This window comes from Carassius auratus, chromosome 20 (assembly GCF_003368295.1).
Source record: "Carassius auratus strain Wakin chromosome 20, ASM336829v1, whole genome shotgun sequence".
Classification (NCBI taxonomy): domain Eukaryota; kingdom Metazoa; phylum Chordata; class Actinopteri; order Cypriniformes; family Cyprinidae; genus Carassius; species Carassius auratus.
The window spans coordinates 26,692,805-26,716,756 of record NC_039262.1 but is presented as its reverse complement, the minus strand read 5'-3'; the positions used below and the strand labels follow the sequence as shown (position 1 = coordinate 26,716,756).

The following is a 23,952-nucleotide window of genomic DNA, read 5'->3' as shown; positions in this document are numbered from 1 at the left end:
GTGTGTGTTCTTCAGTGTGTAACAACAGCTCAATACTAGATTGAGTGTTTTGACCTCACACACTTCAGCTCAGTCCTGCCTGACTCTCAGGTCAAAGAGAAGCTGGACTTTATTGAGAGGTTTGCTGATTTATGACGGTACACAAAGGTTTCAGTTTAGTTAGAGTTAAGGTTAAGTCAAACATTAATGTTAGGGTCAAAGCATATATAACCAACAATCTGCTACATCTCATAGCCAACCACCAATAGAGAAAACACTCTGCAGTTCATTTGCATGTGTGTTGCATGATGCATTGTGTGTGTGTGTGTGCAGTAATCACACTGATGAAGTGTTTGGCATTGGTGAAGTACTCCGTTACAGTAATTACAAGCCATCTCGGTGTAATGTACTGATGCATTATGGGGAGGCATTATAAGAAACCTCTCTCACTGATGTATTGGCTAGTTTAGAGATGCTTCAAATGTCTGCATCTGTGTATGTGTGTGTGTGTGTGTGTGTGTGTGTGTGAATGAAGGCCTTTATCTGGTCCACAGGTGCCTCATTTGCTTTCACAACCCTTCCCGTCTCTCTCGCACCGCTCGGACCAGTTCACTCTCGCTTTTCACTGAAATAGTGTCCCATCTTTTCTTGTATTTGGACATTCATCGGTTGGCATTTAAGAGTAACTAAATGATTGAAGAAAACCTGCAAACATATCCTAGTAAAATAATAAGGCAGTGGCTATTTACACTACGTTTAAATAGCATATTTTCTTAGTGATATTCTGTTTACCCTGAGGGCAAATATTAATGGATGCTATTCACACTGTTAAAATAGAAGGATTTTCTGCTATTTATACTAATTATTGCAAATAGTGGCAATTATCAGCACCTTGGTACTGTAATACATTTTTAAACAGTATGCAATAATAAAGTATTGAGTGTAAATTATCATTTTAATTCTGATTAATTCTGATAAAGATATACTGATGCATATTTGATTGTGCTAAAGTGAAACAATTGTAAGTATACTTCATTTGCACGTTACATATGTTGCATTTAAAGACCGATATTATTCAAAGATCATAAAATCCTCATCAATAGTGACATTAAAACACATTTAGGCTTAATATTATTAAATTGTACATTGTGCACAATCTAGTGCTTCAAATAAAGTTAAATTGTAATTTTTATATCAGTCTTGAGCGATACGTTAGTAAATACCTTAATAGATTTGAACTATATTTAAAATAAATATATTTTAAATACATAACTGTTTTACTAGAGTAAGCAGAGAGAAGGTGCTTCACAGGAAGATTTAGTTATGATATTGTGATCTAAGACTTTGAGTTCAAAAATGAAAGGTGAAAACGTGAACATGAATGACTCGTTTACGTAATCTTTGAAATGAATTTAGATCGTTTTAATGGTTTGGGTGCAATTAAAACTTCTGTTTGATATCTGCATAAAATGCCATGGAATGTCCACAACTGGCGTTCAGATTTCAGAGATGCTGAAAAAAATCATAAAAGTCATAACAAAAAGTGGAGTGAGATGAGCTAATATTGCAAGCAATTGTGAAACAATTCTAAATAAATGAATGTGTCTTTTATTTGCCTCCAGGAGGGTGAAAACATCTGAATTGCATTTTAACAACGAGTTGTATTTGTGAATCAGAAAAGTACATGATATGTGAACGTGTTTCAGTCCTGCTGAGTGTGAATAGTGTCTGCTAGTGTAACTCTCGTCTTCTCTCTCAGAACCCATGCGGACCCCCAGGAATCTGAAGATCGCAGAGACGCAGGCGCGCTTCATCGCCGTGGACTGGGAGTCGCTGGGCTACAACATCACCCGCTGCCACACCTTCAACGTCACCATCTGCTACCACTACCACAAAACCAACCAGAGCAAAGCCGACTGCCTGGAGATGGACCCCAAAGCCCCCCGACACGTGGTGGGCAACCTGCCGCCCAACACCAACGTCAGCCTGAAGATGATCCTCACCAACCCAGAGGGACGCAAAGAGAGCGACGAGACCGTGATCCAGACCGAGGAGGATGGTACGAGAGTGCACCACACACTTCCCCTAACTGTATCACTTATGAGTATCCATAGATTCAAATAATTCAGTCAAATAATTACTACTAAAATTAAAACAATTGCTTTTTGTAGAATTCACACATTTTTAGAATACAGCGTGCGTTACTCTTGAAAATGAGCTCTGTGTCCAATAGCTGCTCTGTGTTATGCATGAGATCGCATTACAGCGAAGGATTCCAGTGTTTCAGATGCATTGTTTCACCTCTGTCATCTGTTAAACACTTGTCATTCAGAGACATACGGGTCGAGACACTGCAGGTGAATAGGGTGAACATTTCACGAATCCAGTAGTCTAACAGTCATGAGTGGAATATGACTACAGTTTTGCATGTATTCTCTTACCTTAAAATAAGAAGTATCTTACTTACTTTGTCTTGTTTTAAATTATTTTACGACACACTAGTGGACGGCGGGTTGAGAACCACTTTGGTTCAGATTTATTTGCTGTGTCGTGTGATTGTGCTGTAATTGCAGGACTCTGTTGTGGCTTGTTGAGTTTCTCAGCACGCTGTCGGTTCACAGATGATAAACGCTAAGGCATAAGGGAGTCTGACATGAATTCATTTCGCCCTCTCTCGCTTTCCTCCATGCTGAGGTGAGCCATCAAGATCACTGATTGGAGGGGCAGAGAAAACAAACATCTAGATATCGCAAAACCAGTGAGCATCCATAAATAATCCAGTGTTCACCACATCCTGACGTCATTTCTCCTTCCCTGGAGTACGATGACATTGGATGTCCCGATACTTTTGTCCATATACTGTAGTATAGATCTCACACGGGTCTGCTGAAGTGTTGACCATATATCCAGAAGATCAAGTGCAGCATTGGCCCATTAAAAATGTGTACATGATTACACTGACAGTTAAAGCCTCTTTGTGTAACATCTCTCTTATGGAGAAAGAGATCAAGACATGTCAAGGATGTATAAATATAACTTCTTTATTCAGAAGATGAGATGAGTGAGGCAGATAATTCAAATAAGGATAAAGGCAGAAGTATATTGAGCAATCGAACTCGAGCGCAGCTGACAGTCGTAAGTGGGTAAGATGCTGGGATTTCTTGACACATCTGGGACATGCACATCGTCAGGCGGCTCCACGAGCTGAATGCCGGCAAAGCCAGGTTTAGGTGTGCGCCGCTAACAGGAACACTGTCTGTTTTCATCCGTGCATATGCAAATGACTTTTGAAGATAACATTTTCTTGTTTTGATGAGATGACACACTCCTACCAGAGAACCATTGTCCCTGCCCATTTCTTTTGTGTGGTTTTGATGGCCTTTTTATCCCACAGAATGATTTCTATGTTGTGCCCACATTTAATATTTCTTACACAAAGAAATTCACATGTAGGCACAATTTATATGTGTCATCAAAACTAATTTCACTCAAAGAAGCAGGCATTTTTACATCAGAATTAAAAAAATATATATATTTATTTTTTTTTATTTTGTATTTTTATTTTTATTTTAATTTTTTTGATCCAGTTATGGATTTGTGGATATTAATTATCTTAACCTGCAGTATAGGGTCATTTAGAAGCAATAAAGAGTGGCTTCATCACTGACGTTCTGCAAGGTCTGTTTACTACAATAAAATTATAACAAAATAATATATAATATAATTACTACAAATAAATATCATCCAGCTTTTTTTGTCTTATAAAGTATCGCCTTTTTGTTACAGTGTAAGAAACCGCTGCAAATGAATCTGTTCAAATGAATCAAACTGAATCATATCCAGGTTCAGACCTTTTTTCAAACTGATTGTTTCGATTACATCAGTATTGACTCAATTTTGAGTCACAAGCTTCTAACAGCTTAAAAAAAAAAAACCTGCATGACGTGATTGCTGAAATATGATCAGGGTTTGTATACAGTACTCTTCATAATCAGATAAGGATTTATGTGGCTCAGCTCACACACTAGTAAAAAGGGTCTCGTGACGCCCCTGGTGCTGCACATCAGCCACTCTGCTCATGTACTGCTATCATCATAAACACATATCAGTTTCTAACGGCAGATTTTCCACTGAGGTAAAGCTCTCAATAACACAAGCCAATGTTACTTTCTCGCTGAAGCCTGTTCTGCTTGCTTTTAGTGCTCGTTCAGTGCTCATTTCTCTCCCCTTGTGTGTGTGTGTGTGTGTGTGTGTGTGTGTGCTGTAGTGCCTGGTCCGGTTCCCAAGGAGTTTGTGAGAGCGACTCCGTCAGAGGATAGGATCTCACTGCACTGGAAAGAGCCTCTGGAGCCCAACGGCATTATAACCCAGTATGAGGTAATGCTGCCAGTGTCTCATTCCAGTTCCACTGTGTCAGTTTGAGTGCTTGTGTGCAAACCGGAAGGCTAATGTTTTAAAAGCACACACTCACTTGCACCGTTTGTACATAGAAGTTTGAAAATAAAGGAACCGTCTCATATAAAATGCATCTGAATGAGAAATTGATGTTTTGACAACATTGTCTTGTTTTCTGGGTGTCTTGCTGTCTCCAGATCAGCTACAGTAGCGTGCACTCGTTCGACCCGTCAGTGCCGTTGCTGCGGCCGCCTGTTCTGGTGTCTTTACCGTGGAACACGTCTCGTCACAACTTCACACAGCTGCATCCAGGAACCACCTACCAGTTCCTGATCCGGGCCAGTACCAGCAAGGGATACGGACCCCCAACCACACTCAACGTCACCACCAACATATCAGGTGTGCATGAGCCCATGTTTCATCAGATCTGATGGTGTGGGAGAAGGAGACAGACAACTGAGTCTTTGCATTTGCTCGTGCTTCTTCATGATTCTATTTGAAATTGAAATATTTTGCAACATTACAGTTTTGTTTATTTTTTAAAATCTTTTTAATGCATCAATGCTCATTAGTATTCATTTTCCCCCTAAAAAATACTGACCCTTAACTTTTACACATTAGTTTATATAGTTTAAGAATATCTATGCATTTGAATAACTTTGGATATGTGATATCATGATATCGATTCAAGTCCGCTCTTGAGGTTTCTGGTCAAATAATTCAAGTAAAAACATGATGTTTTATAAAGAAAATGAAGCCTTTGTTTGTTAGTCTGATTTAATTTGCAGCTGATTTAATCACAGGCTGCATTGAGCACAATCAGCTGAATTGGATGTTAAAGCTCTTTTCTGTGCTTTGCTAATGAGCGATGAGGAACGTAACCTCATCAGCCGTCCCTCAGGCTTTCTCACGCTATTGCATACTTCACCTCTCTGAGATGTAATACAGGCATGATCAGGGGAAATATGATTTTCTAGCATTTCAGAAATCCATCACTTCAGATTTGTTGAGAGTGAGAGAAGTGTAGGAGGAGATAACACAACATGCAGAGCTGAGGAAAGCAGAAAGAATAGGACCACAAATCAACTTCTGTATTGCTTATTCACAGAGAGTGGAATTAGGTGGTTTTCCTGTTTTTATTTATCTATTTATTTACTTACTTGCTTAGTTGTACTAAATACTAGTGATTGTCTGACCCATCCAGCAATGTTCATTTAAGTATGCTGGTTCAAAAATACATAGAGTGTTGTTTTTTGTAAATAAAACTATCAAAAATCAGTTAAATGTATAAATGTATAATCAAAATCACCAAAAATAAATCTTTGAAAACACATTTATGCTGAGTAGACCTTAAAAAACTAATAAAAACTACAAAAAAAAAATCCTAAAATTAAGATGAAAGCTGAACAAACAAAAATAACAGATTTAATGCATTAATTAATGATATAATAGTACAAATAATCAATAACATAATTTGTCACCCAAAACAAATAATAATAAATAAACACTGCTATAGATGCAATCAAGTTCAGTTTGCTTATTTTAGTTTATAAATCTTATTTTTCTCTCTTGTGTCCTTCTCTGTACAGCACTTTGGTTCCACTTGTTGAAAGTGCTCTATAAATAAAGTTTGAGATGGTGTAAATGTATGTGTTCTGAGTTTCATACTGTCGAGCACATTGAGATGCTCATTGTTTTTGTGCAGTTTTGCAGGAGGCTAGCAGACTGCAGCTCCACTGCTTTAGCTCGTGTATAGCTTGTATCTCGACAAAGTACAGATTCAGGGAAGCTTGCCCAGCACACATTATCATTAAGGCAAAAATGGTGACACTTTCAGTCTTTCTCTGTCTTTGTAGCACCTACTCTAGAGGAGTACGATGGGTCGGAGGCGTCCCTGAACGAGACGGCCACCACCATCACCGTCCTGCTGAAACCTGCCCAGGCTAAAGGAGCTCCTATCAGGTGTGTGTTAGTGTCTCCTCGGCCTCCTCATATCCTCCAGACGTTACTCGACTTCCTCTCTGTGCTGTAATGAGCCGCTGCTGGTGACATTACTGCTCACTTCCTGTGTCTCTCAGCTCATAAACCCCCACTCTCTCTTTCTCCTTCCATCTTTGTCTCTTTCAGCTGTTCCATATTCCTCTCAACACTTGCACAAAGATCCCTATTTGATCCGAGCCGTGCCTGGCTCTTCCTCCTCCTCCTCCTCCTCTCTCTGCTCTCTGTTTGACTGGTTTGAGGCTCTGTGTCACATCTGGGCTTGAAAACACTCTTTCAGTAATTCAGCTGTCATTGTGACAGAATGATTCCTGCAGCCACACTCAGATGGAGGAGGAGGAGAGACCTATTTGCTTATTGTTTAAATTCAGTGAAGTAAGAAACAAATGCAGAAAAACAGCATTGGGAAAGTGGAGGGAAACTGGGATATGACGCACATGAGCCCAGTAGTGCACACTTAGAGTTTACCAGAGATATCCTAATTAGAATGATTTCTACAGTCTTTTCAAAATGCTTTTATGTAAAAAAAAAAATATATATATATATATATATATATATATATATATATATATATATATATATATATATATATATATATATATATAATGTGTGTGTGTGTGTGTGTGTGTGTGTGGCTGTCCATTTAATGCGTTGATTTGGTGTGATTACGGTAAAATAATGTGTTAAAATGATTAAGATGTTTAACATATTGGCTCCATCCAGACCTGTCCATCATCTTACACTGGTGCAGTTGCTGATGAACATGCAGGACAACTGACTAGATGATAAAGCCTCTTAGAGTACAGTTATATCAGCCTAAAATTCAAGAAATGAGGGCAAAAAAACAACCTTTTAATAGTTTTTGTCTTTTATTTATAGTATACAGTTTAGTGATATCAGAGTGCTGTTTTCCCAAAAATCTGCACAATTGCAAATGTGAGACTTATTTATACAAGTTCAGTGAACAGTAAGGGTACGGAGCCCCGCACATGCAGGGAAAAAAATAGTGGGCTAAATCGTGTGCAAGAATTACTAATACAGTCCCTTGATGTATTAAAACGTTCACACAGTTTCTATTGCATTCCATCAGTTTACTCTTTCGTTCACTTGATTTATAAATACTGCGCATGATGTAGCAAATCGAGGGAACGTAATAGTAAATCGTGTGCACGTTTTAGTACATTGAGGGAACAAATTAGTAAATTGTGTGCGCACAATTTATTTATTTTTTCTTGCATGTCATGTGCGGGGCTCCGTAATAAGGGTGACCAGATGCTCGTTTTTCCTGGGACAGTCCTGTGTTTCGGCTCTATTTTTAATAACCTGACTTATTTTATAAAAAAATGCAACATTTCTTTTGGAGTGGTTGATCAGAACGAGTAGTAGAAGTGTTCTGTCACCCAAGAACAGCCTAATCAGAGGTAACTAAGCTTGTAGTTGAACAAAATGACCATCCAATCACAATTCGTTATCAATTAACATGCAGTAAGTGAAGCGGAATCACGCTGAAACGCTCTGTCGGCCGCACATCTGTGCAATCGCAGTTCTGCGGTCAGTTCTCCTTGTGCCTTAATTGTCAAATACACTCAAAGCTGTCAAAATGTCCATCGTGTGCAGTATCTCACGCAAATACAGTCCGTTTTGACTTAAGTGAACCTAAAAAGGTGAAAACAGGATATGTGTCAGTATATTACATTCATTTGGTCTTAAAGGGACAGTAGCCTAATTAAATACCTATCTATCTTATTAATGGTAAACAAAAAAAGATGTTAAATAAATATATAGGCCTACATGTTAAACCTAATGTATTGGAAAAACAAGTTTATTTATTAGGCTATTTAATTAAAATCTATTTTATTTGTCTTAAGGCTTTATGGCTTGTAATTTGCTTCTTTATTTTTATATAAAAATAACTATGTACGTGTGTGTGTGTGTGTGTGTGTATATGTATATATATAATTTAGATCATGAAATCAAATGTCTAACATGTGATGTTCTGTCTGTCATCACCAGCGCCTATCAGATCGTTGTGAGGGAGATCAACCCACACCGTGTGCGGCGGGAGGTCATTGGTGGGGAGTGTTACCGTGAGCCGGTGTCCTATCAGAACGCGGCCAGCGCCGGGCTGCCGTATTACTTTGCAGCGGAGCTCCCGCCCAGGAATCTCCCAGAACCGCTGCCGTTTACTGTGGGAGACAACAAGACGTACCACGGATACTGGAACGCCCCCCTCGCGCCCCGCAAAAACTACAACATCTACTTTCAGGCGGTCAGCAGCGTGGAGAAGGTCAGCAGATGACAAATAAGCACACACACATCTCTCGCGGTGACTGAGAGTGTGTGACAGAATCACAGTTTGATCTGTTCTGTCCTTGAGCTGTGTGTTTCTGTGGCTTCAGGCGCTTTTATCAGTGCATTGTGCTTTCTTCTGGAATGCATGTGATGGTATGACTGTTAAACAGATCACAAGGTCAGTCACACCTGTGACAAATACTCAAAAAATATGAAAATATGACCTTCTAGTGGTTTGACTATAGTGTTTCAAAATGACAACATGCATTACAAGTCAAGCTTCTGCAGTCATTCTGCTCAATGTGTTGATGTGGTTCTGCTCTGCTGTTACTAGAGTTTTGAGAATTCTCTTAAACTGTTGTTGTTTGTGTTTCAGGAAAGTAAAACGCAGTGTTTGAAACTGGCTTTTAAAGGTAAGCCCTTCAGATTGAGAGCATGCATCGACCATTCATTTCTCCAGTCGGTCTCCTTCGAATCTCTCTCTGTCTCTGATGTTATAATGTAAGAGCAGGTTCAGTTCTGTCATCTGAAGTCTGGCGGTGATAAGTGATGTGTGCTCTGAGCTTTTAGCAGAGTTATAGAAAAGCTATTTTAGTATCTGCAGTGGGACAATATCTGATAATACAGATAGACAGACCAAAGCTTGACCAGCCTGCTCACAACTGCCTATTCTGTTCAGATGTGTGTACATATTCATCATACTTACATATGATCAGTTACTGCATCACATTTATAAACATCTCCAAATATATACACTAAAATATACTGCTATGTAAAAGGCTCATTATGTGATTTTTATATGTGCAATAAATGCAAGCTTTTGCATTGGTGCCATTTTGCCTTGGTACAAGTGGAATGGATTGCATGTATTTGTGCATATTAAATTGGCAGATTTTAGAGTCCGGCATGTGTGGATCGTTTTGAAATTGAATAGATGACACTGCCTCACACAGGAATACTTTTAGATCGTGGTTCAGCACAGTCCTGTCCTGAGTCGTGTTTATATGTCATCTCAGCCTCAGATTACTCCACTGTCAACAATGAACACTACTGAAGAAAACGGTTAGTAATCAGCAGCACACATAGAGAAGAGTAGTACTGATCAGTGACTGCACGACTGCAAAGCACCAGTCTTCTGCAAAAATGTAAGTTAAAGTTGAAAATATCAATGCGTGGTGAACAGAACAAAAGGGGTAAAATTATAATAATGATATTTTTGAACTGATGGCAGAGAGCTGGTGGTAGTACTGCTCAGTCCTACTAGAAACAGTGTGATCACTTTCAAGACAAAGCATTTCACAGCCATTCATAACACAGCTAATAAAATAAAGAATGGAAAATCCATAGGCACAGTAACCGGAGCCTGAAAGTGCGTGACATGAATCTGCCGGTGTGGTGTGATGCTGTGCTGCTTTAGCTCTGAAGTGACCATCTGAAGCTGGACAAGACAACCGTGGAATGTCATACTGTATCTCACAACTACTTTTTAGTAATATATATATATATATATATATATATATATATATATATATATATATATATATATATATATATATATATATATATATATATATATATATATTTTAGTAACTACATTTCTAATAATATTTTAGATACTTGCAAAATAATTTAGCATTAATGTTTGAGCATACTGTCAATCACTGTAGCAAAAAAGAGAAATTTCACAAACTGCAAGAAATTTCTTCAGGACTGTAGACAAAGCAGTTAGTGTTAACAGGTCAAGTGTTGTTTTTCTTATTCCTTAAAATCACAACCCAGAATTTGGCATATTTTATGAATATAATTTTGATTCGCTTCATGGAATGTGTGAATATGCCGTACTGCTGTGTCACAGCCTTTGTTTCTGGGTGACTGACACTGAACCAACCCAAAAGCTTTCAGATTTCTTTCATTGCATATATTTTGTGATTATTTGCAGAGTTGAGATTATATATATATATATATATATATAGTCATAAATGATCATAACTGCATATTGGAAGTATAGTTTCTTGTACATTTTGTCCAGCTAAACGTCTGAAGTGTTTTTCTGCTTGGAGTGATGCACATCTGTATTGCCAGTGAGCTGTTGTGGTAATGACAGTACCTTCGGCCGTGTCTCGTCTGAGTTATTGCACGTTATTTCCTCCTCTGGCTCTTCATTAATTGTTTTTCAGCAGGAAATCGAATGATAAAAGTCTGCCTGCGGCTCAGAGCACTCCCAGAACGGATTAGATATAGCCCACGTCATGTGTTGTTTAGCAACAAAAATACATTTTTGTTTTTAAGCATGGAATTTTATCTCCAAAATGGATGTAATCCAATTTCCATTGAATTGCTCCTAGTGTTTTTCTCTCAGATCAGACTCATAAGAGCTGACAGAAACAGAAGTCTTCTGGCAGGGGGCAAAATGTGGTGTCTGAACCAATACAGGCCTGCATCTAAAACCACACCGTGCCACCGATTAATCACCTTTTAACCCAAGCGCCAAAAGTGACTGCCAGTAATGTTACAGTCTTTGCTTTTCCTCTGTGTGAATGAGGGGGACAGGGTTATAGATTACATTTATTTACAGGGGAGAAAAAAAAAAAACTAAACATTCTTAATAACTGGTCAAAACTAATATTTAACATCACTGAATCCACCTAAATAAATCGATTTATATATATATATATAAAAACTAACACGTTTTTAGGTAACAATTGCAAGACGGCTGTAAGAGAAGGCTTTAAAAAACCTTCGAAAACAGTACATGAACATGATTCTGCAGAAATCTTTGCTTATCCTAAACTATTGAAAAGTTAAGCAGCAAGCTCATTGGCTGCTGTATCAGCAGAGGCCTTGCTGTGATGATGTCACTGTTTGCAGATCAAATGTATATAGAACTTTAAACATCAAAGCCAGATTGAGATGTATCTAAACTGACAGATCTTCATTCTCTAACCAAATGTACACAATTCTACTGCTATGTAAAATGCTTCTATTATTCTAAAATAGCTTCATATATAATGTCTTATAATGCCTAGGGTTGAAGACCTATGATTTAATGGATTTCTAGAAAAATGGTACTAAAAGAAACCAATTTAGAACAATTTAGAACCCATTTGTTGACCCATCCCTTACACCTTAGCCAACCCTTAAACCTACCCATGCCACCAAACCTGTCCCTAACCCCAAACTCTTTAAGAGTTTTTAAGAGTGTGGCAGCAGAACATAACGTGCTTATTGCCCAGTGCTATAGTGTTTTCAGCTGTGTTTAGCATCTGTGCAGCAGATCATGCCCGAGTTACTTGTTATTGACAGAGATATTTGTGTTTTTGACATTCATTGGTATTTGTGTCATGAGGACAGGTCATCTGAAGCTAACACAGCACTTGTGTGATCAGTGCTTAAAGTAAAGGGAGAGGAAGAGAGTGCTTTGGTGATGAAGGAGCGGTGCATTAGGGCAGCAGTGATCTGCGTCTTGGTCGTTTCACCCCAGGCTGCTCACTCGCCCAAATGTGCTGTAAAGAACAGAGAGGCCGTGTGACGGGGGCTTGGCTTTTGTTTGAGTGTTATTGTTGGGTAGAAAGAGTCTGTCCCCCAGATCCAGAGGCAGGAGAGTACAGCTGATGGCTTTATTTAAGAGGCCCGTGTCAGCGGGTCATTGCCTTATCACTCTTAAAAGCTTATAGTACAGCTTCAGGACATACCGGAGATCCATTTACTCCTGCCGCCCAGACAGATCGCACAATGTGGCATTTACAGGCAAAGCCATGAGTGGAGTCAGCATCCAGACCGCCATAAATGTCATCCGCACCGAGCTGGAGTTCAGCAGTGCTTCGGATCAATACTCCTAGATGCCGTAATGATAGTTTTGCTGTTAGAACGGTGTGCAAGAAGTATTTCAGTCGGCAGTGATGTATTTCTGACAGGGTTACAGCCCGAAGCACCACTGCGGTACACTTACACTGGAGCAGATGCTCTGCGATACACCACACTGAGTAGTACTGGTTTCTACTGAACAATCAAGCAATTTCATTTAGCTGATTATTGTTATTAACCATTTAAATGTCTGCTTTTTGTTATTGTCACTTTCCATGCAAATTTTATATATAGACAAAATTATTTATTCACTGAGAACTTCATAAACAAATAAAACACAGACGTTATTTTTCTCTTCTTACTGTTCCTTTTTGGAAGGAATGTAAAACAGTTGTGGAAAAGAAGTACAATTTAGCATACTTTTAAAAAGAGTACTTATTATGGAAATAATATATGTTAAGAGAATATACATGTGGGTTTTCTGCATATTAAATTAAATCAAGTGAAAGTTTTTTATAGTTTATAAATACAGTTAGTAGAGCTTTAGAGTGTTTTTGACCCACTTACGCAGGACTAGGCTACCTGAGGTGGTTGCTAGGGTGTTGCCATGCGGTTGCTAGGGTACTTGGGTTGGTTGCTAAGCTGTTGCTATACGGTTGCTTGGGTACTCAGGGTGGTTGTTACTAGCATGTTGGTAGCATGATTAGCATGTTGCTAGCAGCATTCTAGCATGATTTTAACATGATTGGCATGTTACAAGCATGATGCTAGCATGTTTCTAGCATGTTTTTCAAGTTGCTAACATGTTTCTAACATGAGTAGCTAGTTACTAGTATTTTGTTAGCATGTTTCTGGCATGATTAACAAGTTACTAACATGTTGTTGACATGATTAGCAATTTACTATAATTTTGCTAGCATGATTCTAGCATTGATTATCATGTTCCTAGCATGATGTTACTAGCATGTTGTTAGTCAAGTCACCTTTATTAAAACAGCTTTTTTAACAATAGGGATTGTAACAAATCAACTGAATAGCATCATCCAGCTCAGTTCAGTTTAAATAGTATCTGTGCAATCAAGTGGACGAAAACTCTGCAATTTAAGTGAAGTTGATTAGCAAGTTACTAGCCCGTGGTTAGCATGTTTCAATGCTAATCCAACTAAAACCAACTAAAACCATTGGATTCAGTAAAAATAAATAAATAAATAATAATAATAATTATATATATATATATATATATATATATATATATATATATATATATATATATATATATATATATATATATATATATATATATATAAATCTCAATAAGCACAAAGATGAATAATGAGGTGATGTGGTCTTCCTGTGGGTTTCTGCCAAAATAAAAGCTGATAAAAAGCAAGAACTCCATCAACATTGTTGTATTTTTTTTTTTTACTGTTGTTCTGTAAAATAAAATAAAAATGACAATAATTAGGATAATAATAATTACAGCAGCTATATTAATACATTTATTATAGCATTCTCACATAGTTTTCAGACTGTTTTTAGAAATAGACTTTTAAGATTTGAAAAAACATTAGATACAATTTAAGACACCTTTATTTCACAAGTGACCCCTGGTCAGTTTGTGTTTTGAAGCCCTATAGATGACGGGCCACGCCTCTCCACAGCCAATCACGTATTCACTTAGAATTGCCTGATCTGCATATCAGTGTTAAAGCCAGTGGATTCACAGTGTTCACCACACTCCACACTACAGGCCTGCAGAATACACTGTATGTGTGCTGGCTTTACTCCTGTGTTGTACAGAGTCCCAGAGGTTTTACATTCTGTTTAGCTCAACATCGTTTCCTTCACATTCTGTTCTGTAGGCTGCGCTCCGAGGCAGCATCTCCTCTTTGAACAGTTTCATTCTTTTATTTTTAGAGCAGACTCATTTTTGTGTTCTGTATAATGTATTCGTGCCAGGTAATAATATTAGCGTTCAACAATGGAATGATACTGTGGTTGTGTGCCAATGTTTGGAGAAACATATCCGACAGTCATTTTCAACCCATTCTGTTATGCTTTGGCAGCGAGAGAAAGATATCACACAGCAGACTGATGGCAGTTTGTGAAACGTCCAGGCATTTTAACAAATTAAGCTAATGTTGTGGTCAGAAGACTTTCATGCTATTTGGTTTAGAGGTGCATTTGTAATAGGAGCTTGTCATTATTGGTGCATCAGTGTAAAAAAAAATATATATATATACATATATATATATATATATTATATTATATTGGTGGCCATGTCTTTTTTTTGTATAAGTTTTTTTGGGTGCTACTCTGGCTTTTTAGTATAAAAAAAATAAAATAATTTGTCATATCTTGAATTTAAGCTTGCATCTCATCTCATTGCAATGGAGCGTGTGCTCTAACCTCTAAGCCATGTCTCACACCTAACAATTATCCGAGGGAAAATTAACTTAAAAAGATTTGCTTTTTGTCTTCAGGGGCCACAGAGGAGCCGGAAGTGATTCCAGACCCAGCCAAACAGACCGACCAAGTGGTGAAAATCGCCGGCATCAGCGCGGCCGTGCTGGTCTTCATCCTCCTGGTTCTCGTGGCCATCCTGCTGGTGAAGAAAAGGTAAGACTCTGTGAATTTGTGTTGGCTGCTTTTGAGATGCACACCAACATCCTCCTTCCACTGCCATCTCATCACATCATCAGCACCCAGGGGCCGCTCGTTCCCCAGCGTAACACAGCCAAATCTCAATTAAAGCCATTAAAGAGAATCAGATGCACACACAGTAAACCCGTACAGTATGAGGAGCTCCAACAGAAATCATACCCTGCACTCTAACATCATTGTTTAGCCCATTTATTTAACCTGTTTATTCAAAAATATTGTTTCTGACCCCAAACTTTTGATCATGACGCTAGAACCGTTCGATTTCCAGAGAATTTACATAATCATACATTGAAAAGTCTGAATGCACTGCATTTGGATATCAATGTTGAATCTGTAAATGTCCTTTTGATCAGCATATCAAGCAGCTTTATTTTCCATGTCTATCCAAAAACATAACATAACAAATTTCATGTGTAAATTGTTTTATCATGTATTTGAATGACAGCTGACCATTGCATGAAATACGATGGTCTAGAGATTGAATTAGACGACTTCATAGTTGTTTTTTTTTTTTTTTTGTTGTTGTTGTTGTTGTTGTTGTTTTGTTTTCTCAAAACATTGGTAAACAAAGGCTGAGATGGCACATATATTTGTGGGCAGATTATTAGTCTTTAGAGTCAGTTATGTGTTTGATTCTGAAGAGTGTGCTTTCATGAATCAGCTTTATTCTGTATGTGTCTGAGGTGAACATTTACAGGACACACCGGAAAGTATTTGTGAGATGAAGGAAAAGAACAGAGTGTGTTTGTAGGTGTCAGGAAGCGGAGCGTTTGTTTCTCTGTGACTGTGTGAGTCTAAAGCGAGACGAGGTGAGCGTTTGTAAATGAGTTAGAGCGGCAGTAAGAGCCTGTGCTCTGCTCCTCTGTTTTATGTGTATGTTCACCTCCTCCTGATCATCTGACAAACTCAACCTGCTCCTCTCTCTCTCTCTCTCTCTCTCTCTCAGCAGTTCTTGCTGCTTCTGCTTCTGTCTAATGGCTCCATCATGTGGTGTGTTCTTGAACAGCGCTCTGTTTAAAGCCCAAATCAATGCTCATAACAGACCAGCTGGCATCATTTGCAAAAGCTCTCTTTTCTAACGTAATGAGGAAAAAGGCTGACTTACATTTGGAAGCACACTGTAAAAATAACGAATAGTGAGGTTATGCAGGGAAGCTCATTGTGCTCCTTTAAAAACAGTGTGAATCAAACGCACTTCATCACGTGTCAGAAAATCATGTTACACTGTGAATTTACTGTGTTTTAATGATGTTTGGGAAATGAGTAATGGGAAATGCAATTCATTAATGTTTATGTAAGAGAGAAAAGGACATCTGAGAGCGTTTTAATCATTTGAGAGGAGAGTACATGCTATAAGGATTGGTCGAGGTGAAAAGCTTCATGAATTTGTAGCGTGCAGCTTGTAGTCTGTAAAAATGAGAATGTTTTGTGTCCAGATCTCTTTCTTTAATTCTAGTGATTTTTTTGTTCCCCACTGAGGTGTTTTTTCTCTCCTGCCTCATCCTTCCCTCTTGACCTTAGACGTCTCTCTGTTTTGAGTTCTAGTGAGGAATCCGAACGCTGTGGAGTTTTGAAGGTCTCTCAAACACACACGGTTCTTACTGTATATTCATTGTTGCACTGGCAGCCTACAGAAATCTTCAGTAACTAAAGACTCAGGGCTCTTCTGAACATCTTAGAATAGCTGGCTTCAAGAAAGGAAATGTTTTATACTGCGCAAATATATGCATTACATATTGCAATTCTCAAGCATGACGATGATGATTAAACAAATAGAAAAGTAAGACACTTAATGAGTATGCATATGTAAAAGGGTTATTTCCCCAGTGTTAAATAACCAGAGTTCTCTGAACAAAAGCAGAGATGTAGTAAGTTTTAGTTCAAACGGCAGGTCAGTGATAGATCAGTCTTAAGTGCATTAAAATCTAATTTTCTTTCTTTCTGGGATGCACTTGTATGTGTCCTGGTGATGCTGTGGCTGCTGTCGGGGGGTAGAAGTGCACAATAAAGAGTATTTATTTTGTGTTGTGGGGAAATCTTTTTTTTTTTTTTTTTTTTTGAATGGTCTTTAGATGCCAGTAAAGCACTAGCACTGATTCCTCATTCTCCTCCATTCTTCAATCACTCTGTGCAGTAGTATTAAGAAGGTGCATTTTTCATTCATTTTCCTAAATAAGAGATGCAACGTGTTAAACTGACACTTGTTGCTGCGGACACAGCGAAGGCACAAGCTTGTGGCTGGTGATGCTCTTGTAGAAATGCCACATTTGTCTCCCACAAGTGTCCGATGCTAGGTGTTCTTCCTGAGACAAAGTGAGCAGCATTTGAGTCTTCATCTCGTGAATCAAACAGATCTGTTGTTGTTTTACTAACCAGACTTTATTTAGGTGGAGTGTAGTGCACCGTTCAACACATTTGACAGAAGTGGGAACTTTAGTTTGTGGCAGCTTCATTTTTGCGTGTTACCATCCTGTTAAAATGAATTCATATGTACCTATGCTGAACCTCGACACACAGCGATAAATACAAAAGGCTGTTTTCCAACTGAGCAATGGATAATCAATGTTTTCCGGTCAAACTGAAGATACTGCATCTTTAAAACAGTGGTCACTGGCACTGCTTGTTCAGAAGGAAGTCAGCAGCTTGACATTGATTTGATTTGCAGCTATTTTTTTTTTTTTTTTTTTTTTTTTTTTGTGCTCCACCTATTTTTATTTTCTCTAAAAATGGCTTTTTAATCATTTTAACTCATCTGTGCTTCAAGGTTTATTGCAGTGATTTTTCAAGTCACGGTGCCTGAAATGCATGATGAAATCGAGCAGCCACAGTTTTTTTTTTTTGCATGCTCTGATTGCGTTTTTTCCTTCTTCTGACTGACGGCTGTCAGGTAAATAGGGTTTCAGATTGCACACAAATGTACAAGCCATGCATGTTTCAATGAGGGCAGCAGAGATCAGGCTAAAAGCTTCCATCAGAACTGCTGTTGATTGTTGGCACGGTTGATTCCCACATTGCTCTCACCAATATCTCTTCATCTGTTTGTGCTGTTTCTCATTCGCTCGCCAGGAGGAGCTACTATTCGTACTCATATTACCTGTAAGTAACAGAGACGCTCAGACCAAAGCAAAAGTAAAACGGTGACTTACATGCAGGGCTCTCTGCTCTCTGTCTATGGTTAGTCCTGTTAGTCTTTTAAAGATGCAGTATCCTTTTTTCAAGCGAAAACACAAATCGCTTTGACCAATCACGTTCCTTTGCATTGTAGTAGGACATGCTCGGCGACGGTCGCATCCAAGCGGTGTTATTTGAAAAAAGAATGCTGCACTTGTGTCTGTTATTCGTCTGTTTTTTTTTTCTTTGTTTTTTTTTGGGTGGGGTTGGTTTTGGGTGTGTGCATGTGTGTGTGTGTGTGTGTGTGTGTGTGGAATAGTTCCTCACCGTGTCTCCATCCACCTCTCATCCTCACACACTCATCCGTTCTTTCATTTGGTGAAGAGGGTGTTTCTCATGTGTCCTCGGTTGGCCTTTAGTCTGCAGCTCAATCTAGCAGGCGACTCGAGCGCTGCTTTGATGGCTTTCTAAGAGTTCCTGTCACATCTCTAGAAAACCTTAGCCAGATATCAAGAGATTCCTGCTTTTATCCATTCTTGTCAAAATGAGCAAACAAGCAATCCTGTAACAAATAGAGATTGCATAAATCATTTGCATTAGAAATCATCTTTCACAGCTCCACATTGCATTTCATCACATGACATGTCACTTTTTAAAAAGTAAAACCATGATAAGTGAATATATATTTCAGGTCAGATAAAAATATATTTGCTTTCTTAAATACACAAACAACCTAAAAAATTGACACTGTTATAGACATGGAAAATCTCTAAGTCTTGATCAGTATTAAGTCTTGTTGAACTAAAACAAAGTGCATAAGATAAGACAAATATAGAGCTCATGATTTGTTCATCTTGATGTTCTTGATGTCAGTTTGTACACGCCAATCCTGAATTAAATCTTGCTTTAGATTTCCTTAATGTTTGAATGCACATTTCGCTATTTTTTTTCTTTAACTAAAAAGAACAGACAGCCTTGATCTAGTTTTAATTTGACATATTAATCTTAGGTTAACTGTACTGTAACAAGTTTCTATCACATTTTCCATGCAGCTCTTTGCTCACTGTTTTATTGTTGTTTATTGCTGTTAGTTAAGATAACAACAGCTCTTTGCTCTAAGTTTTCAATGCAAAAAGGAAAAAAAAAATGTTTTATCAGATTTCAATCACACGTTCCAGCATAAAAGGGCTTGAATTGACACACACACACAAAAATAAAAGTCGTAACTTTTTTGATAGTAAAACGTGTTCAAATAGAAACAGGCATGGTTTTATTTCTCTGAATCACATCCACTAATTTGCAAGTATTTCCTAAAAGTTTCCTCAAAGCTGTCCCTTACCATGGAACTAAAGCTTTCCTATCGGCTCATCCCCTCTGCTCTCTCCTCTCTGTCATTTATTCCTACATGTGGGTGATTTGGGATGTGGTGAAGGGTGCAGTGATGCTGTTTTCTGGAGTAGTAGGTCTGTAATGATTCTGTCTTTAATTGGCTCATCAGGAAGCTGGCCAAGAAGCGCAAGGACGCCATCGGAAACACCCGTCAGGAGATGACGCACATGGTCAACTCTATGGATCGCAGTTATGCAGACCAGAGCACTCTGCACGCTGAAGAGCCCATGTCCGTCACCTTCATGGACTCGCACAACTTCAGCAACCGCTGTGAGTACTCACATACAGCTTACATGGAACATTGTAGAATCATATCAAGAAAACTTCCTCTCGATACGTGTAGGAGAACATCGTAAAAACCCAAACACACCCAAAGCCTCAAGCAGCCCACGTAAAGAAAGTGTGTGTCATGACAACATTTTGCATTTGCACTATAATACCAGTAGTTTAATACTCTCTTGCCCGACCTAATTCAAGCACATTAATGTGATTAGTGCGCCTCTGCAATGTGCAAGGCATCCAAGTTAGATATTAGTAATGAGCTGATATTGGGTAACACTTTATAATAACTGCACACTATTAATCATTAATTAAGCATTAGTAAACAGATAATTCATAATTTATAAAGCATTAATAGACAGTAATAAGCAGTTTATAAATACAGATATAAATGCTTTATACCTGATTTAAAAGCATATCTATAATGTGTTTAATACTTTATTCATGATCAATTTATCATTTCTCAGTGAAGTATAGTATTATTTACAAACCAGTTATTTAGGAGTTGCCAGTGATTCATAAGATCACAAGAAATGTAGTAAATTCAGGTAGTTATAAAGCATTTAGTAATGGTCAGTTAACTATTTATGTGAGCTCATCTAAAGTGAGGACTAGTTATGCCTTGTAAAGCATTTATAAAGGATATTTAAAGGCTCAGTTATCTTCTAAACAAAAAACAGAAACAAACACAACAGTGATACAGAACATAGAAATATTAACAGCCTTTAAATCTCATTTGTAAAAGCTTTACAAGGCATAAATAGCTTTAGATGAGCTCACAAAAATAGTTAACTAACAACTACATATGTTTTATAACTACCTGAATTAACCCTGAATTACAGTAGAAATACATGTCAATAAACCATTTATTAACACTATATGTAACTATTACTATATGTCTGATTAAAAAGATGTATGAATGCACATTTAATTAGTTTATTAATCAGTTACTTACAATTTCTAAGTGATCTTATGAACCACTGACAACTCCTTAATAACTGGTGTGTAAATAATGCTATACTTAATTTAGAAATGATAAATTGATTATTAATAAAGTATGAAAAAACAATTATTAAATACATTATAGATATGCTTTTAAATCAGGTATAAAGCATTTATATCTGTTTATAAACTGCTTATAAATGTCTATTAATGCTTTATAAATGATTAATTAACTGTTTCCTAATGCTTAAGTAATGATTAATAGCATGCAGTTATTATAAAGTGTTACCCTGATATTGTGCGAAACGCACCCACGTTCAGCAGTGTTTCTGATGAATCGTGAGTAAACTCTCAAGTGCAGACGCAGCAGCTCTGATTTCAGTTTCTGAACAGTTGTTGTTTATGATAACTCTGCGTGTTTCTCTGCAGTGCCTAATGACCCTCTCGTGCCGACAGCTGTATTAGGTGAGGACTGGGTGTATGCTGTGCCTGTGTCTGGAGTTTCATCAGACCAATTCAGTTCAATCAAAAGACAACATGAAATACAGTTTACTGGCTTTAACTTAGGTCATTTGTGACCTGGGTCAATTTTTCAAAATGGAAATTTCTACATCATCTGAGAGCTGAATACATCATTGATGTGTGGTTTGTTCGGAGGACAATATTTGTCTGAGATACAACTATTTGAAAATCTGGAATCTGAGGGAGCAAACAAATCTAAATATTGAGAAAATCATATATAAAGTTGTTCAGATGAAGTTCTTAGCAATGCATATTACTAATCAAACATTAAGTTTTGATATATTTATGGTAGGACATTTACAAAATATCTTCATGGAACATGATCTCTACTTGATTTATGGCATAAAATAAAAAAAATATAAATGTTTACTATTTTAATATAATAATATTTTTGGTTATTGCTACAGAGACTTAAGACCCAGGGTCACATTTGGTCTTACTGTGCACTACTGTACACTTTTAATCAGTGCATGTTACAGTAAAATATATATATGTGATTGTTTTCATCAAGATGTGTTCACGTTCTTCTCCTCTTGTAACAAAGGAGGTGTGAGGGAGGAGATAATATTAGCCAACATTATAGGCCAATCTAATCAAAATTATTTAAATAAAGCCCTTCCCTTCATAATTATTACATTTGCTGAAGAAGTTAAGCGCAATTTCATGTTGTCTTTAATTTGTACATATTTCCAGCCAAACACTTCTCCCCCAATTAGTAAAATAACTTCAAGTCATGAGGTTAATGTTTGATTCTGGATGAGAGAACTGAATTGAGCTGAGTACTCGTTCTGCTCATAAAGACCTTCATTACCCAGCATGCATCACTCATGAAGCCCCCCACTATGTCCCTGTTGTGCTACATAGAACAGTGTTTCTCGATCATTTCCTCGGCTCCTCCTGTATTGCACAGTAAACTGATTGACCTGCTTCAGCACGGATGGACTCTGCTATTGTCAAGTTATTACAACTACTACAACTGAACCCAAACACTACCCTTAAAATAACATGATATATGTTCCTAACGAGAGGTTGTGTCAGATTTAACTCACGAAGGAGACTTGAGTAAACCCCTCCACACACAATATCTACTCTATAGTATATCAGTTTCTCTACTGGTGGGTTGTGAACCAGTAATGTTGTTTTGACATTATTACACTAAAGTGCACTTTATCATAATGTCAAATTAACAGTTTTGCTTGGCAGTGCATTTTAAACCATGTTTTAGTATTTTGTTGTGCTTTAAAGAAGTACACTTATTTTGATGTGTCAAAACACTTAAACCATATTTCATAGTCAACATGAAAATATATTTAAATATGTTCTGAAATCCTACTTTCGTGGGTCAAAAAAACAAGTCAAACTTAATTTAAAATGGAAAATTTAAACTATAATGTATTTTCATTTAATTTAAATTAACATGCAAATAAGTATATATATACAGTATATTGCATATACTATTTTAAATAATATTTTTCCCATTTTTATTAAGTATACTAAAGTGTACTTCTTTTACACGAGGGATTTTAATAATTTATCATTAAAAGATTCACATTACTTGAACATTTTAAGAACTACTTATCTGCAAGCAGAATCAACTGGAAAGCACTGCTCTGTTTAAGCAAAGCCTCGTCACACACACACACACACACACACGCACATGACATTATGAGTGTTCCCGGAGCTCGTGGGATGGTGCCAAAACTGAACTGACAGCTTACTCGAAAACCTAATATAACTCCAGTCATCTGGGTTAACAGTGTCAGATGCTAACATAGAGCTAACATGACAGAACTAGCAAGAAAGAAGCCGTTTTCTACATCAGTGGGGTATTTAAACGTCCCCTTAGGCCACAGCTCTGGCAGAGACAGCGCTGAAGTGTAGAGGACAACACTTCATCCAAACAGCTGTGACTTTCTGACATCTGTGATGAAGAGAGGTTCTAGACTCTCACAAGATGTGACCGAATGAAGTCTGATTATCAAAGTCTGCAGGAACCTTAACAAGGGTCTCAGTCAAGATGTAGGCTGGAGCTGTGTAGAAGAAACTCTCAAATGTGCGCTCGTCTTTGTTCTCAAGAATCGACGGGGGTTGTTGTAAATCATTTCCTGTGGTTGCGATTCCTGTGCATTTGATAATATTCAGAGGTGTTTTGTGGTTCGAGATATATATAGATATATATGTATGTATACTGTATATGTATGTGGCTTCCGCATCTCCACAAAAACTGCAGCTAAAGTGAAATTTGAAGTGCCTTCAAAAAAGCTAAAGTCTCCCAGTCTGGATGTGATGTAGAGAGTGGCTTTGTTTGTGCTCCCCCTCGTCTTAGTGTCCTGTAGCTGTGTTCTGTACATGTTTAGTCCACATCACCCCATCAGCTGTAGTACAGAGCCCGTGTGTTTGAGCTGACGCTGAACTAAACAACTCTTTTCTCTCCCGCTGCCCCATAAGTGCCTATCACTGGTAAGTGTGTGTGAAGAAACGCCTCTGTCCTGTTCAGAGTGCACAACTCTGGGATAATATATGCATTTGTGAGGTTTTGCGTGTGTGTGTCGAGTCCTTTGAGTTTAGCATGTACAA

The 23,952-nt window shown here is 37.8% G+C and overlaps 1 protein-coding gene across 13 annotated transcripts in view; it reads left to right on the top strand.

The window, feature by feature from the left end:
• Window positions 1-23,952, top strand: part of ptprk (protein tyrosine phosphatase receptor type K) — a 175,351-nt gene that overhangs the window by 134,293 nt on the left and 17,106 nt on the right. For 5 of the 13 annotated variants that reach the window (XM_026194988.1, XM_026194987.1, XM_026194990.1 and 2 more), the window contains 11 exons: window positions 1,739-2,038; window positions 4,247-4,356; window positions 4,572-4,773; window positions 6,231-6,336; window positions 8,386-8,659; window positions 9,041-9,077; window positions 14,952-15,087; window positions 18,199-18,228; window positions 19,742-19,902; window positions 21,283-21,318; window positions 23,824-23,835. In XM_026194988.1, the coding sequence (XP_026050773.1) occupies window positions 1,739-2,038; window positions 4,247-4,356; window positions 4,572-4,773; window positions 6,231-6,336; window positions 8,386-8,659; window positions 9,041-9,077; window positions 14,952-15,087; window positions 18,199-18,228; window positions 19,742-19,902; window positions 21,283-21,318; window positions 23,824-23,835 (1,404 nt within the window). The remainder of the gene's footprint in view (window positions 1-1,738; window positions 2,039-4,246; window positions 4,357-4,571; window positions 4,774-6,230; window positions 6,337-8,385; window positions 8,660-9,040; window positions 9,078-14,951; window positions 15,088-18,198; window positions 18,229-19,741; window positions 19,903-21,282; window positions 21,319-23,823; window positions 23,836-23,952) is intronic. The other 8 variants (XM_026194991.1, XM_026194999.1, XM_026194993.1 and 5 more) reach the window with 5 other exon arrangements.